This window comes from Crinia signifera, chromosome 3 (assembly GCF_055691185.1).
Source record: "Crinia signifera chromosome 3, ASM5569118v1, whole genome shotgun sequence".
In the NCBI taxonomy this organism is placed as follows: Eukaryota; Metazoa; Chordata; class Amphibia; order Anura; family Myobatrachidae; genus Crinia; species Crinia signifera.
In genome coordinates, this window is record NC_139219.1 from 280451389 (window position 1) to 280466622 (window position 15234).

The window sequence follows — 15234 nt, forward strand, 5'->3', positions numbered from 1 at the left end:
GTGGGGGCCATTTAAGACTTCAGGGGGACTATTAGGGCTCTGTGGCCCATTTAACATTGTTTCCTATGTAAAAATCGCGGGCATTGAGGCATTTAACACTAAAATCGCGTCCAATCTGACTTTTAACATTGATCCCTATGGGAAAATCGCGGGCATCGCGTCGCACCCGTTTTTTTATGTGCATACGATGACCGCGATGCCCGTGATTTTTTACCCCCGACGCCCGCGATGCTAATCGCGGGCGCCGTTCTAGGTAAAGAGTACCGGGGTGTCTTATTTTTCTTTTTCTAACTAGTTCCAGAAGGGTATGGGTCATTGGGTCGACATGCATTAGGTTGACCACTGAAGGTCGACAGGGCTTAGGTTGACAATGGAAATTGGTCGACGTGGCTAAGGTTGACAGAATCGGAAGGTCAACAAAAGCATTAGGTCAACAATGGGAAGGTCAACAGTCAAAAGGTTGACATGAGTTTTTCATGTTTTTTAACTTGAATGTCGACATAGTTGACATGTAGTGGTGGCTCTTACCATTATGGAGAGGGGGGGCTGCCGTCCCTGGTCACTGCCGCCATCCCCGGATGCCGCACGCACCCATGTTCCCTGCACGGGACCAGCGCATGCACAGTAACGTCATACATACTGCGCATGCGCTGGCCCAAACCTCCGTGGGCTGCCTTTGCAGCAGCCCCTGGAGGCTTGATCAGGTTCCCGGGCTCCGGCGCATGCACAGAATCCGTTTTGGGGGCTGCCGCGCATTTGCCCAGAGAGAGGCATCCCGTGGGAGGGAACACCTCCCGATGGGATGCCTTGAGTGACTGGCAGGTCAGACTTCCAATAGGAAGTCACTGCCAGTCACCGTGAAGCCAGTGCAGTCTCACAGACTGCATCTGGCTTCACTTTAGGCAGAGACAGTGGTGGATATTACCTGGGGGGCAGGGGCGGAACTACTGGCGGTGCAGACGGTGCAGTGCACCGGGACCCATGCCAGTTCATGGGGCCCGCTGCCGTCTGCACAGCATGCCGCCGTTCCCTTCATTTATTCCCCTCTAACTTAAAGTCCGGCATTGCAGGGAAACACCGCTGATGGTATGTTGTGTGCTGAGGGAGGGGGAGGGGGGGGGTCTGACGGATCGGATCTCTGTTGTGGATCCGCGCCCCCTAGTGACAGCTGCTGCCTGCGCCTGTCTGTCACACAGGCCCCTGGCAGTATGTTCTCTGTGTTACGGCCCTGCCGCTCTTCCCCACTTCCCACCGCGACTGTAGGGGAAGACATAGCAGCAGCCTGCAGCGCCGCCCACCCTTCTCTCTTCTCTGCTATGCTCCCTCCCTCATAGCAGCAACAGCAGCCCGGCTGGAGGAGCTCTACAGGTAGACAGCACACTGTAAGGTAACGGTTGTGATGTGTGGGGGGTTGTGACATCTAAATGTGTGCTGGGGAAGGGGGTTGTCATATAAATGTTCACTGGGGAAGGGGGGGTGTCATGTAAATGTGTGCTGATGGTGAGGGACATGTTAAATGTGTCCTGGGGGGTGAAGATGATGTGTTTATGTGTGCTGGGATGGGTTTGGTTAGTATCATATTAGAAATATTGTTCACATTGGGCTGTTTTGGAACAGTTTTTATAGTGCAAAATGCGCCTTGCCCCTTTAGCAGCGCCCTGCTAGAGCAGCCTGTCTGTCCATCCCTGCTCCCTGTGGGGGAAGACCTGCATCCCCATAGGTGCCCAGAGATGATGTCGGTGGGCACTGCCTGCCTCCAACAGTGAAGTCACTGGGTCTGCCCTGCCCCCTCATGCTGCCCAATGTACCTCAGCACCCTGCCCTGATCCTAGAATGATCACTAAAAAAAAGGGGGGGGGGGGGGGCCTGAAGCATATTTTTGCACCTAGGCCCACAACTCACTAGTTCCGCCTCTACTGGGGGGGCTGCAGCCCTGCAGCCCATAGGTAAAAACCGCCACTGTTGACATGTACACTGTATAAGTGTACTGCGTCCCCTCTCATGGCTCACTGCACTCGCCATGCTTCGTGCACGGTGCCTCGCTGCGCTTGGCACACTATTATATTCTCCCTCCATGCCCTAGCGGATGGTAGAGTATGAAATATCACCTGTCGGCACATTTCGGCTGAAAATCTCATGTCGACCTTTTTGACTGTTGACCTTTACATTGTCGACCTAATGCTTGTGTTGACCGTTCAACCATGTTGACCTTAGACACGAAGACCTATTTCAGCTGTCGACCTAAATAGGGTTAACCTAGTCACCGTATCCCTTCTAGAAAGAAGAAGAAATGAGTTACATGATTACACTTATCCAGAGTGTGTAAGCTATTATTAATCTTTTTCTCTGATTTCCTTGAATCTTTTTTTTTACAATGATTAATAGTTAAAATGACCGACAGGAATATATCACACTATATGTAAAAGTGCCTCTGATTTTATTATTTTCTAAAAACATTTCAAGCTAAGAAAGAGAGAAATACATTGTAAAACATTTCTCGCATTAGCAGTTCACATTGTGAAATACAATATATACATACATGCGCTTTATGACCAAATACATACAGATAACTATACAGGTAACATCACAGTAGATTTGTAGGTGTATAATGAATGTAGTGATATGATACAATATAGTGCCCAAGTAACACAGCTCAGCAAGACCCTCTATGTAGTTCCAGTCCAGCTGACTGGGAAACACAAATCTGAATGACTTTGTTCAGGACATATTTATCCTCAAAGTAAAGCCCTGTACACATGCCGTCGCCCGGGGCCATACACACGGAGCGGTTCGTGCTTCATTTCTTATCACCCCATGTAGTAGCAAAAGCAGAATTTTTAGAGAGGGGTTTCCAGACCTAATCCAAAATCTTCCACTCTGCAGCGCATTGGAGTAAGTGCGGGAGTCTGGGGGAGTGATAACAGCCCCAAAAATGTGTCTTTTTATACACTGGATACTGAATGGAATACAATATTAAAATGTAAAAGTGCAGATAATTTATAGTATAGACTGTTTCAAACATTTAAATAAGATAAGTGGTATGGAAAAGGTTAAACATATCATACTAAATAAATATACATAAACATAACAACCAGTGCATTTTCTAAGCTCACAATCTCCCACTTCATGGTAAGGCTCCTGTCTCTTCCTCCTGGCAGCTACTCTCTTGCACTGTTTGAGAGTTCAGATCCACACATACAGTAACTGTGGTATAAGAAGCTGGTACACTGGGCATGTGCAGCAGCTCTGCTCTGTCCCTTACACTGCATGGTGTCCCGGCAGCTCTAACGATCATAGTATATACCAGTGCTATTGTTGTCTTAATTTAAAGCACTTGCCAAGAGGAAGGGGGTTTACGGACAACCAGAAACAACCCCCCCCCCCCCTGCGTTTGCCTTTGCCATGTGTATGCCCCTTTAGAGTTGAGATTTAGGGGCCAATTCAGACCCATTCATTCGTGTCCAAATTCGGCCCCTTCCCCGATGTTTGGGGTCTGCACATGCTTTATTAGGCCAAGCCCTTTTGCTCCGGACAGGGAGGTCCGGGGCAGCCAGGGGGCGGCAGTAGGAGAACACCCAGCATACTGGGCGCTCCCCTGAGAACCCAGGCGTTTTGATGCGTGCGTGGGGTGGGTGGCTGAGATCACATGATGTCAGCTCCCGCCACCTTTTCAGCCATCTCCATCCAGTATAAAAGTATCGACTTACTTTTATCCACGATAAAATCATTTGATGTCAGCAACCATCAAATGGTTTTTCATCCGGGCGGCAGCATGCAAAGTGATGTGTTCTCGTGGCGGCGGGAAGGAGGACTTTTTCAAGGAGTTTATGGACTTTGCATTACAGCTCTATTGGGTATATTTTATTTGTTTTTGTCTCAATTAGGTTACTTACAGGTTTATCATTGTGCTCAGAAAAAAGACATAGAAAATCCAAGAACTTTAGTATTAACTTTCATCCATTTCTCGAAAATAATGATTAATGCTCATACTATTTTTTTAATTAATTCATTTTTATCATGTTTAACACTCCAAATATTTTTATATGAATGTGGGTGATTTCTGTTGAAAAATTCTGGTATACATTAACAATGATAAATCTTCCATGTGGGCCACATGCTATTCCATTTCAGACACATACTATCACATCTTGGCTACATGCTAATCCATCCTGGCCACATGCTAATCCATCCTGGCCACATGCTAATCCATCCTGGCCACATGCTAATCCATCCTGGCCACATGCTAATCCATCTTGGCCACATGCTATTCCATCCTGGCCACATATTAATACATTTTGGCCACATAAAGTACTGTCCCATCTTGGTCATATACTTTCCCATATTGGCCACATACTGTACTATTGCCACATGGTTTTACCATGCCTTCAATTTATGGGGCCTACATACAGGACAATGGGAGCTTTGTACTGAGCATTCTAGCATCTCTCAGATCACTCAGCACACAGTGCTGCACCAGTGCTGTGTGCTGAGGCATCTATCACTACCTGTGTTCTCAATAGAGAGAACACGGCCAATTACTAGATTTATACTGCATGCATTATAAATCTAGTCAGGCGATAGCAATGCGCGGGACCGTGCAATGCCATCGCCGAGGGCTGTACGCACACTGTGATTTGTGCTTAATTTCTATGCGATCTAGTCAAATCTAGTCAGATCGCTTAGAAAGTAGGTAAAAATCTCTACGTGTGTAGACCCCATTAATGTGGCGACTAAATATAGCATATATAACATTGATTACTATCTTATCATAGTTATATTTAAAAAATGTCAAAGCATACAGATAAAAGATGACTCAGTACTAATAATATTTCACCTGGTCTCATGTACAGCTGATTTAAGAGCAAGGCAGTAAAGGCAATTTCCATTAAACTCCAGCACCCATAACTGTGCCTTACTTCATATTGTTGTCACTATCCTTATTACCCAATGATTGTTTTTTTTCACCTATTTTAACTAAACAGACTGTTAAGACTTTATCCTTCACTGCCCTGACACTTCCATATGCAAAATCGTATTCTTTTTTTTTGTATATTCCTGGAAAATGAAGTATTAGATCATTTGATTAATAAGACAAGCACAAAGATGGGTTCCATAGCTTTTTAAACTTCTGCATCTTTGTTTATTTAATATCATTCAGTTTAAATATTCTTGAAGCAATGGCAATCAAAAGAACCAGAGGTGGAAGTAACATCGGTGCAGCAGTCTGCCTCTGCCTCCCCCTGCCTCTTCCTGTCACCTTCTGCCTCTCCCTGTCACCCACTCCTGTGTTGCATATTGTGAACTTTGGAAGAGGGGGCCCCAAATTATATTTTTGCACCCGTGAGCACCACCCACAAGTTCCACCACTGAGAAGAACTTATGTTAAGCTTATCCCACCAGCAGAGACCCTGCCACTGAGCGATGCTTGGAATTAAATATCTGATATAACGGGAGCAACCAACCTATGTTTTCTTAATCTAAGAAATAACTTGAGGGATTTATATATTTCTCTGTACCGAAGCCCATACAAACAAGGGGATGCAGCCTTTGAAAAGACCACTAACACATTACAAATTGTCAGCGTAACCCACAATCCTGTCCTTAATCCAATCACTTTTCCCATATACAGCAAGGACTCGGTTAACAAAAGCAGAAGAGGACTCAAATAGAAGAACAATATGGTGTGATGCATTAGGAAGGTGATATGGGCTCTGGAAGTCACGCTTTTCCAGATTCCCGTGTCTCTGGTTTTATAGCACAGAACTATATAAGAGCAGAAGATTAAGGAGAAACACACCAGAAAAATAATAACAAAAAGGATATAGCACAATCTCAGAGCATCGTCTCCGTGTAAAGTCGTGAGTAAGATCATAGGTAAGGAACATAGTTCAAGAGGACATGGCGATGGCTCTTGTGTAAAGTACAAGGCCAGAAAGACAAGTGCTGGGAAAAAGAAGGAGGAAAACCAGAGCAATAGTAGCAATTTCTTCGTTCTTTGGGCAGGCAGCAATGACATATAGTGCAGCGGCCACAAGACTGCCAAATAAATGTCCACCACCATTGAGGCTGTGGTGAGGACTCCCCCCCAGTACATGACAGCCAACAGGAATAGAAACAACACACATATATGTTTGGGGATCTTCAGGTTCATCACGTTGCATATGGCAGCCACAGCGTAGAACATAAGGTATACCAAGTCGCACAGCACTGTATTTCCCAGGAGCAAGAACCTCATTTCCTGGCGCATGCTGATGTTGGAGTAAATGGCGAATAATATCAAAGGAGTAAAAAGTAGTGCCGTCGCACAGCAGAAGATTGTAGGTATAAGAAACATGTGCATGTCTGAGTACGACGTATAAATAATCCACTCCTGTATCATGTAGTGCGTCTGCGGACTGACTTCCTGAGAGATGTTGGGATCCACTTCTGTCAGCAACATGATTGAAGCGTTCATTATGGTTACCAGGCTGCATTCTGAAGAGTTCATGTTTTATAATCCTCAAACTCGGAAGACCTGTCCTATTCCAGGCTAGAATCTACACCGAAACATCATCTCAGTGTTTCTCTTGTTTTCCATCAGAAGTGCTGGATTTGAACCTCATTTTCTGAAGCAATTTCAAGATCCGATCGAAGAATCTAGTTTTCATAGAACAGATGTCCCGATGGAGCACCGTGCCTTCCACGGTCAAAACAGTTCTGATTATTGTATCATCTGGGAATTACTTGGTTGCCTATGATCATAATGCTTAGTCTATACCCTCACCATTACCATAACAAGGAAACAGATGGGATAACTTCCTGATTACACAGATATGTCAGATAAAGTAGGGCATTCCATGCGCGTTAAGCAGCTGTACCTATAATATCACACCTCTTAATGGTGACCTAGAGCAAAGTGTATTGATTTTATTCAATATAATCAATATCACATTTAGCTTTCCTTTTAGGCAAGACAGATCTAAAGCTGTATAATAGATTTTCACAAGCAGTACGAGGTAGATCATATTTTTCCTTAAGCCTGACATCATGGCGCCACTGAATGAACACTCAAGCGTTTTCTGTATACTCATGTGAGCAAAGAAATAGTAAAGGAACAGATTTAATTTCTAGGGCATACATACGCACAGCTCCACTCTTCCGTATACAAGAGCAATCATCATCATTATCATTGGTTCTAACTCTTGCTACATTCCCACAATGCACCAATAAAATGACTCTATTGTATGTGTTTGCATTGTTACCTACCAATTGCCACACAGAAATGCCCATTTAATGGTCACAGAAAAATGGTAGAGGTACTGTATGTACGACTATGAAACTTTAATGTCTGAAGACCTCTCCATGCCCTTTAACAAACTGTGTAGCCTTTGCCCGCAATAAGAACTAGCCCTCCCACCATTCCTGTGTCCTGTAAATGTTGGAAACGTGTGTGCAGGCTTAATGATGTAGCAGTACACACAGGTGGATGCCCTGAGACAACTAACAGCCCAGTGGCTTAAACATTGGAGTGGTACATTAAAGTATCAATGGCTTGTTCTGGGCCAGAAAAGTACTTTCCATAAGATAAGTTTTCTTTTATTCACCTGTGAGTGCCTCTGTTTCTAAATACAATATATACATCTCTCTCTTTCTCTCTCTCTTTATATACATCTCTCTCTCTCTCTCTTTTTTATTTAATCAATCCACTCCCTCACCTGGAGTTCCTGGACCTATTTTTCCAGAAAAATAGTAGCTGGTGTAACGATTAACAGTATTAATTCAACAAAACAAACTGCACTCTGTCCCTGATATCTCGTGCAGAGTTGTGATTCCGACCAGGGCATAAAGTGGTCATGCAGAGGTGGGGGAACTCATTTCTCTATGCCACCTAATTACACCCCCTCCCCCCATTAGGCAAAGGCAGGGACAGTGGTATGGTTTTTGGCATCCCCCTGCAAACTAGAATGCTTTTCTGTGCAGGGCCAAAGTGGAGTTTAAAATGTTCCACCTTACCATTAGAGGTGGTGAAACTCCGTTCCACCCCGTTCCCCCTCACTTAAACCTCTGATTGTGACACTGATCTTATCCCAATTAGAGACTGTGGGTTTGATCAATTAGTGTTACTTTTTTTTTTTTTTTTATATGTTTATTGGTTTTTATGAATATAAAATGCCAACTCCATCTGAGACACATAAATGCTGTGGTAACATGCCCAAATAAGTGCTAATCATACACCATCAATAGTTATCAGGATTTCAGTGTTATCATTGCTGTGAATAGTTCCAAACGTTAAGGGTCCGGGGTGGAGTGATCATGTCTGAAGAATTTCCACCTCATATATTTTGCTTAAGCATTAAGTCCACTCTTGGGCCCGGATAAGAAAACGTCAATAATTCCAGAATATCTAATATCTTAACGATGCTGGGTGTCTTTAACAACAGCATATATTGTATCCTTATCTCAAACTGAATCATAATTGGCGAAAGATGAGCTCGAATCTGGGGGTAAAGGGAATGTGAGAAGAGGGGGAGAAGGAGAAAAAAAGGGGGAGGGGGAGGGTAATTAGTAAACGGGAGTCAGACAACACAAGAGTAAATGGAGCAAAAGGTACAATTTGTTGGCATTAAATAGTATTACTGGCACATTATACTGCTTATCCTTATCAATCTCATTACTGGCCATTTAGCGAAGTCAAAGGTTCAGACAAAGGTAAATGAAGCATGTACATCATAAATTAGATCTTAAACTATAAGAGTAGCATCAGCATTGAAATATAATCAAACAATGGAAAACGACTACATAAAGTATCAGGTAGCAAAGGATTGTAAGTCTAATTTTTCTAGGATTTGTTTCTGAATATCTATAGGATTCATACAAATAAAAGGTTCCCATTTTTTTTAGAAAACCCTGAGATATTGAGTGGGTGGAATATATTGTATTGTATCTATCATAAGAAACGTAGTTACAAAATAATCCCTCTAATTCTGTCGTATTGGGAATATGTTTAGTAATCCACGCATTCAATATAACTGAGGTAAGTAGAATTGTCAGGAATGGTATCAAATATCTCTGGCTAACTTCTAATTCCCAAACATCAAAATTAAGAAAGATAATTGGAATTGGGTGCAATGTTATGCTGGGTACACACCAGGCCGATCCTGCTCATGAACGGGTCGTCACAGGAACATACGACCTGCTCACGAGCTGATGGAGCCGCCGACCACTACAGAAAAAGCCCCTGATGTGATCGCGATCTGATCGCGACCCGCACCCACCACAATGGTCGTTTCTGAGATCCTACCTGCACCATGTCTAAAGCCTTCTCCACATCCAGGGATAGAATCACCCTCGGGCTGTCCGACATGGCGCCCTGGGATACATTCAGTGCCGACAGTACTCTTCTAATATTTTTAACAGAATAACAACCCATCATAAAGCCAATCTGGTCCTTATGTATTAATGTGGGATGAATCAATTTAACCCTTTGCGCCATAATTTTAGTCAAAAGTTTGTAGTCAATATTCAATAATGAAATTCGTCTATAGGATCTGGGGAGAGATAAATCTCAGCCTGGTTTCAGTAAAACTCTGAGGGTGGCTGAGTTAAAGTAGGTGGATATTGTGTTTTTGGACACGATTGTGTTAAATACCTTAGTAAGGGTTGGGATGAGTTTTGGGGCCAGTAGTCTGGTGTGAGCCCATCTGGGCCAGGTGCCTTGCCAGATTTAATATTAGAAATAGCCTTTGAAACCTCCTGATACGTTATTTCTTGGACTAAAAGTGTGGAATTTTAGATTTATTTAGATTTTCCCAGAATTTTGTTGAGTTAGTTTGATCTGAGGTAGTTTGGGCAGTTTGGTAATTAGAGGATGTGATAGTGCCATCAGGTCGGCGCAGGGGGTGAATAGTAGCTGGGGACCTCTGGCCTTGGAGAAGAGAAGATAATAGTTTGCTAGATTTGTTTCCAAATTTATGGAAGGGGGAACATTTAGTGAAGAAATATAGTGATTCTGATTTTTCTATTGCGCTTTCATAAGATGTCTTTGCAGTCCAATATCAAGATTTGGTAATGGGGGAAGGAGAGCATTTGAAGTCCTGGAAGCCAGTTGTAAGGGACAATTGAGCCTGTAGCTGCTCTTGTCTCACCCTTTTTTTTTTTTTGAGAAAAGCCATGTAGGAGATCAGTTCTCCTCTCATTGTGGCCTTTGATGCCTCCCTCACCTCTGATTCTGAGTTTTCTCTAGCGCAAGTATCCCAAGTTGTGACATCTAGATTCCTAAGATGTTTAGAATGTGCTAAAGTGGATGGGCACCTCGAAGGCATGGTAGATGATTGTCTTTTAGTAAAGTCAAGTGTGATATGAACTACCGCGTGATCTGACAGCACTATTGGGGCTATTTCTGCATATTCAACCTTTGGAAGTAAAAAATGCGATAACAGGATATAATCTATGCGGGATATTTTACTCGTGGATGCAGAAAGGCAAGTAAAATCACGATCAATTGGATGGAGAACTCTCCAAGCATCTGAAAGATGTAATTGTTTACAAAGTTCAGGAATTCCAAACTTTGGTAATTTACGTGGGTTGGGTGGGCATATTTGCCTGTCCATACTGGGAGAAAAAATTAGATTTAAGCCCCCACATAAAACAATGGGTAAGTGGACAAAGGGAGACAGTAATGCGATAAGCTTCCTAAAAAAGGAGACAGAATATTGATTGGGGGTGTAGACATTTAGACAGACAATATCTTGTTGTTCATATCGCATTTGGCATAACACATATCTACCCTTCGTGTTCGATGTTACCTTTGTTATTTCTATGTCTAGGTGATTTTTAGGTAAAAGGAGAACTCCTCTGGATTTAGGTGTATGGGATGCTGAAGCCACCAACCTCCACCCTAACATATGTAATTTGACCGCTTCCTGTGGAAGTTGGTGTGTTTCTTGGATAAACACTAAATCTAGTTTTAATTTGTTCAGGTATACCAGTATTATTTTTCTCTTCACTGGAGAATTAATTCCTCCAACATTCCAGCTACCTATTTTCAACACCATGTCAAATGTCTAGAGGCGAAATCACTACTCGGAAAGCAATACATATTTGTGAACCTGACTATATACTCTTTCCTCAAATGTACCATTAACTGATGGTTATCTGAGGTATGGGGGAGACAAACAAAGGGGATAAAATAAAACAATCAAAGTAACAACATAACTAAAAAGCCGTTGTGGCGCACTTCCAAATACTGGTGAGTGAATCACAGAGGATTCACTTATGTCTAGCACATGTGGTCTCCTAGGCCCACCGGCTCATTTTTGCTAACACACAAACTATAATCAGCGACATTCAAAATATTAACTAACAATAAAACAGTATATACTGTAGCACCGGAAAATTCCCAGTGAACCTGTGTGGGGGACATACTTGAATTCCTTATAAATTTTTTCGGTCCAGTAGCAGAGTTCATGGTCGGCTTAAGGGAACTCCTCCAGCCGCGCAGAACATTAAAGAAGAAAAAGGCAAACAACAGCAGAATTTTCATAGAACAACTGGAGCCAAGTCCGCATAAGTAGGAACATTTTTAAGCCCATTATGGTTTGGGGGTCACTCACAGTCAGACATTTGACTCTGCATCTGGCGATTGCTGTGTTCTTCCTAAAGGAAACATTCAGCATCGCGTGCTGAAGTGAAATCTTTATAAATTAATCCATCATAAATTCTCAACTTCGCCGGGTAAAGCAATGCAAATTTCACTTTAACTTTATAAGCCGGGAGCATATCGGTGAGACTTCTTTTCTTTGTATGGTTAACTCGGCAGTGTAATCCTGAAAGATGAGGATAGAATTCCCCTCCCAGGATAAATTTCTATGCCTGCGGGATGCTCCCCAAAAAAGTTCTTTGGGAAGATAGCTGAGAGTTTTGAAAATAACTGTTCTGGGTTCTAGCTCCATCTTGTGGACGTTGAGGGCCCAGTCTATGCGCACGTTCTATGACCAGGTCAGAACAGCGGTTCTGTATGTCTAAAAGTTCTGGAAGCTGGTTCTTTATAAAATTTAACAAGTCTGGACCTTTCACTGACTCCAGTAACCCCACTATTCGCAGGTTATTGCGCCTTGATCTGTTCTCCAGATCTTGCACTTTATTATCTAGGAAAAGCAGATCTTTTGTTTGTTGTGTAACAACTGGCTTTAATTCTGCCAAATCCTGAAAGCATTCCCCCACCCTGCATTCAGCATCCCAAACTCTCGTTTGTAGCTGTGCAATTTTTTTATTTATATTATCTGTCTGCTCCTGCAGTAATGAGGCCATGGCTGCTTTTATGGCGCCTACCATATCCCCATAAGTAACAGGGGTGTCCAAGAGAGGGATTACCTTGTCTTGCGGCATGGGGGAGGCAGGCTGTAATCCTCCTCAGAGGTGTCCGGTGCTACACTCAGGATGTTTCTTGTGCGCTGCGGCAGTGGCGTCTTCTCCTGTCCCGCCAGCCGCGAGTGTTCGGCGAACTGTGCCATCTTGGGTGTGGAAGTGCCTGGGAGCTTGGCCTTTTTTGAGCAGGATCTGGAGCCGTGCATTACTGCCAGGTATTTTTCCATACCTCCCGGCTCGTCACTGGGTGCTGAGGAGCATGTGACGCTGTGATTGGAGGCTGGAGCAACCGTGGGGCAGGTAAATGAGCCGGTCTGGCAGCGGAGCTCCGTCGCAGGCAGCCTCACATCCCCTTGCCGGAACCGGAAGTCAGTGTTACTTTTACTACAAATTAGCAACATGTAATTACAAGAAAAAAAACAATTGAATGCGGTTATAAACCATCAGTAATAAACAATGATTAATCACATATAAAAGAAGAGAAAAGAAAAAATATATATATCAAATTACAAATGTCCAAGAAAAAATGTAAAAATAGAAAAAAAAAATCATGGTTTTGATGAATGAAAAATGGAGCTCATAATTACCCAAATTTGTCCAAACTTAGGATACTTTTTGAATAGTCAGACTGAGTGCAGTGACCCGCTCCTCAGTTTAAATACAGTCTATATACAGTTGGCCAAAACTCATTGGGGCATGGGGTTTTCGGTGGAGGGGACCGTGGTGGGTCAGTGGGGACCTGTGCTCCGTGACTAGTTGGCGGTAATCGGGCGCATCTGGGGACATACTCCACTGCTTAATCAAACCAACAGTCTCCTATTGAAATGAGATCACAACTCACCCTGCACGAGACATCTGGGACAGAGTGCAGTTTATATTGTTGAATTAATACTGTTAATACTGTAAATACTGTTATTAGTTACACCATCCTTTGACTTAGAAAATAATGTATAGAAATATATTATGTATATCTAAGTTAACTTTACGGAACTGGTCAGCCGGTTTAGTGCAGCAGCTAACCCTGACCAAATACTCAGTGCCCAGGTACACCATCCCTCATATTTATACTAAGATAATAGTTAGCACAGTCCCAAACAATACACACTCATATTGCTCTGCTACTATAAATACAATTCAAGCAGTACAAAGTACATAATGTTTGTCCTTAAGCCAGATATCATGGCGCCTCCAAAAGAACACTCAATCGTTTTATGTGTACTTGGGTAAACAAAGCAGTAATAAATGAACAGACATGATTTCATAGAAATAAACATGTGTGCAGCTGAAATGTTCTAGAACAACAACAATGGGTATGGCATTAGAAAACAAATTGTCCACTTTCTATTATTATACAATGACCCTTATTCTGGTTCACTCGCAAAGGCAATTTCCTTCGCAAATTGACAAAACCATGTGCACTGCGGGGGGGGGGGGGGGGGGTGCAGGGAAAATACTGACTGCTTTATTTTACACTGCAATATAGATCTTACTTTGAAGTAAAACCCCATCCAAATCCAATTATCTCTGCACATGTTACATCCCCCCCCGCAGTGCACATGGTTTTGTCCATTTGAGAAGGCATTTGCCAGAAGGAGTGAACCAGAATAAAGGCCCGTATGTAATGTTCCCTCCCCATCATAGAAGCTAGCATCTGCTGTAGGAAATAGTATCAGCAAGACCTATATATCTTCCCTGATAATACATTATCGGCAAGTTAATAACCAAACAAAATATAAATAATAATAATAATAATAATTTGGGCTGTAATTTTTTTGTCATATTAGATGAATGAATTAGGGGCCTGATTCTAGTCGCTCCGGTCCCTGGCATGTTTGGGGGGACCTATGATGAAGCACTGTGCATATTCGCTTATACGCATGTGCAGGGCTTCTGTGCAGGCGCCTTCGGAGACTTGCATAGTGGTGCTCGCATGGGAGGGGCGGGATGGAGGCGGGCAGGTGGCATGCAAATGCCCTGCGTTTCCTGGGCCTACCCACCAAAACTCTGGTTGCGCCCGGAAATCGCTGGGCATTCCCATGCTAACGCAGGTGGGCACCTACCTTCCGGGGACGGCCTGACTGACTTTTTAAGCATTGTAGAAACCATTCAGTGGCCGGTGAATGATCTCACGCCCTCACGCTACCCTGCGAATGAATGTTTGCAAAGTGGCAGGGGGCAGGCATCGTACGCCTGGTTGGCTGTGTTAGAAGGATTGTTACGCAGGGAAATACAGCTGCTTAGCGAGCCAACCAGAATGACCCCCTATATGTATCCTCTATAGTCCCATGTCTATGGGTCCAGTTTAATATCAGTACAATACCAGCCTTCTATTGTATTGTCTGAGCTTTTCTCATTTATTTAATCAAACAATGATTTAACTGTATTGGGGACCTGACCATAATAGTTCACAGAACCATACAACACTGCAGTACAGTATTTGATACTAATACAGCTATACAGTATTAAAGTACCTGAACAAGCTATTATGATATTGTGATATTGCACAAGGGTGGATTGGCCACAGTGCTTACAGGGGAGATTCCTGGTGACCCCACCCAGAGGCGGAACTACCATTGGTGCAACAGCTGCAGTGCACCGGAGGCCCACTGCTGCCCCTGTCACACCCTATCTGCAGTGTACCCCCAGGGGTACATGTATCCCAAGTTAGGAACCACTGCAATAGACATTTGTCTATATCCTCAATGTCCATCTGTGATGGAAAAGAATAATTAAAATCCCACGTTTTAGAGCACACGCAGACAAAACTAGAGCTGTTTATTTTGTGGGTGAGTTTGTATTTGGTACTTGGTGAGTTTGTAAATGGTACTTGTGTAGTTTCACGGCGCCAGCCTGGTGTACGCTCGCCACGAAATATGTCCAAAAAAGTAA

The 15234-nt window shown here is 43.3% G+C and overlaps 1 protein-coding gene across 1 annotated transcript; it reads right to left on the reverse strand.

The window, feature by feature from the left end:
• Positions 1–5398: 5398 nt before the first annotated feature.
• LOC146063010 (putative G-protein coupled receptor 148) lies at positions 5399–6487 on the reverse strand. The gene has a single exon (XM_083175017.1). It carries the CDS (start codon positions 6485–6487, stop codon positions 5432–5434), a length of 1056 nt encoding a protein of 351 aa, XP_083031143.1. The 3' UTR covers positions 5399–5431.
• Between the last annotated feature and the right edge of the window lie 8747 nt (positions 6488–15234).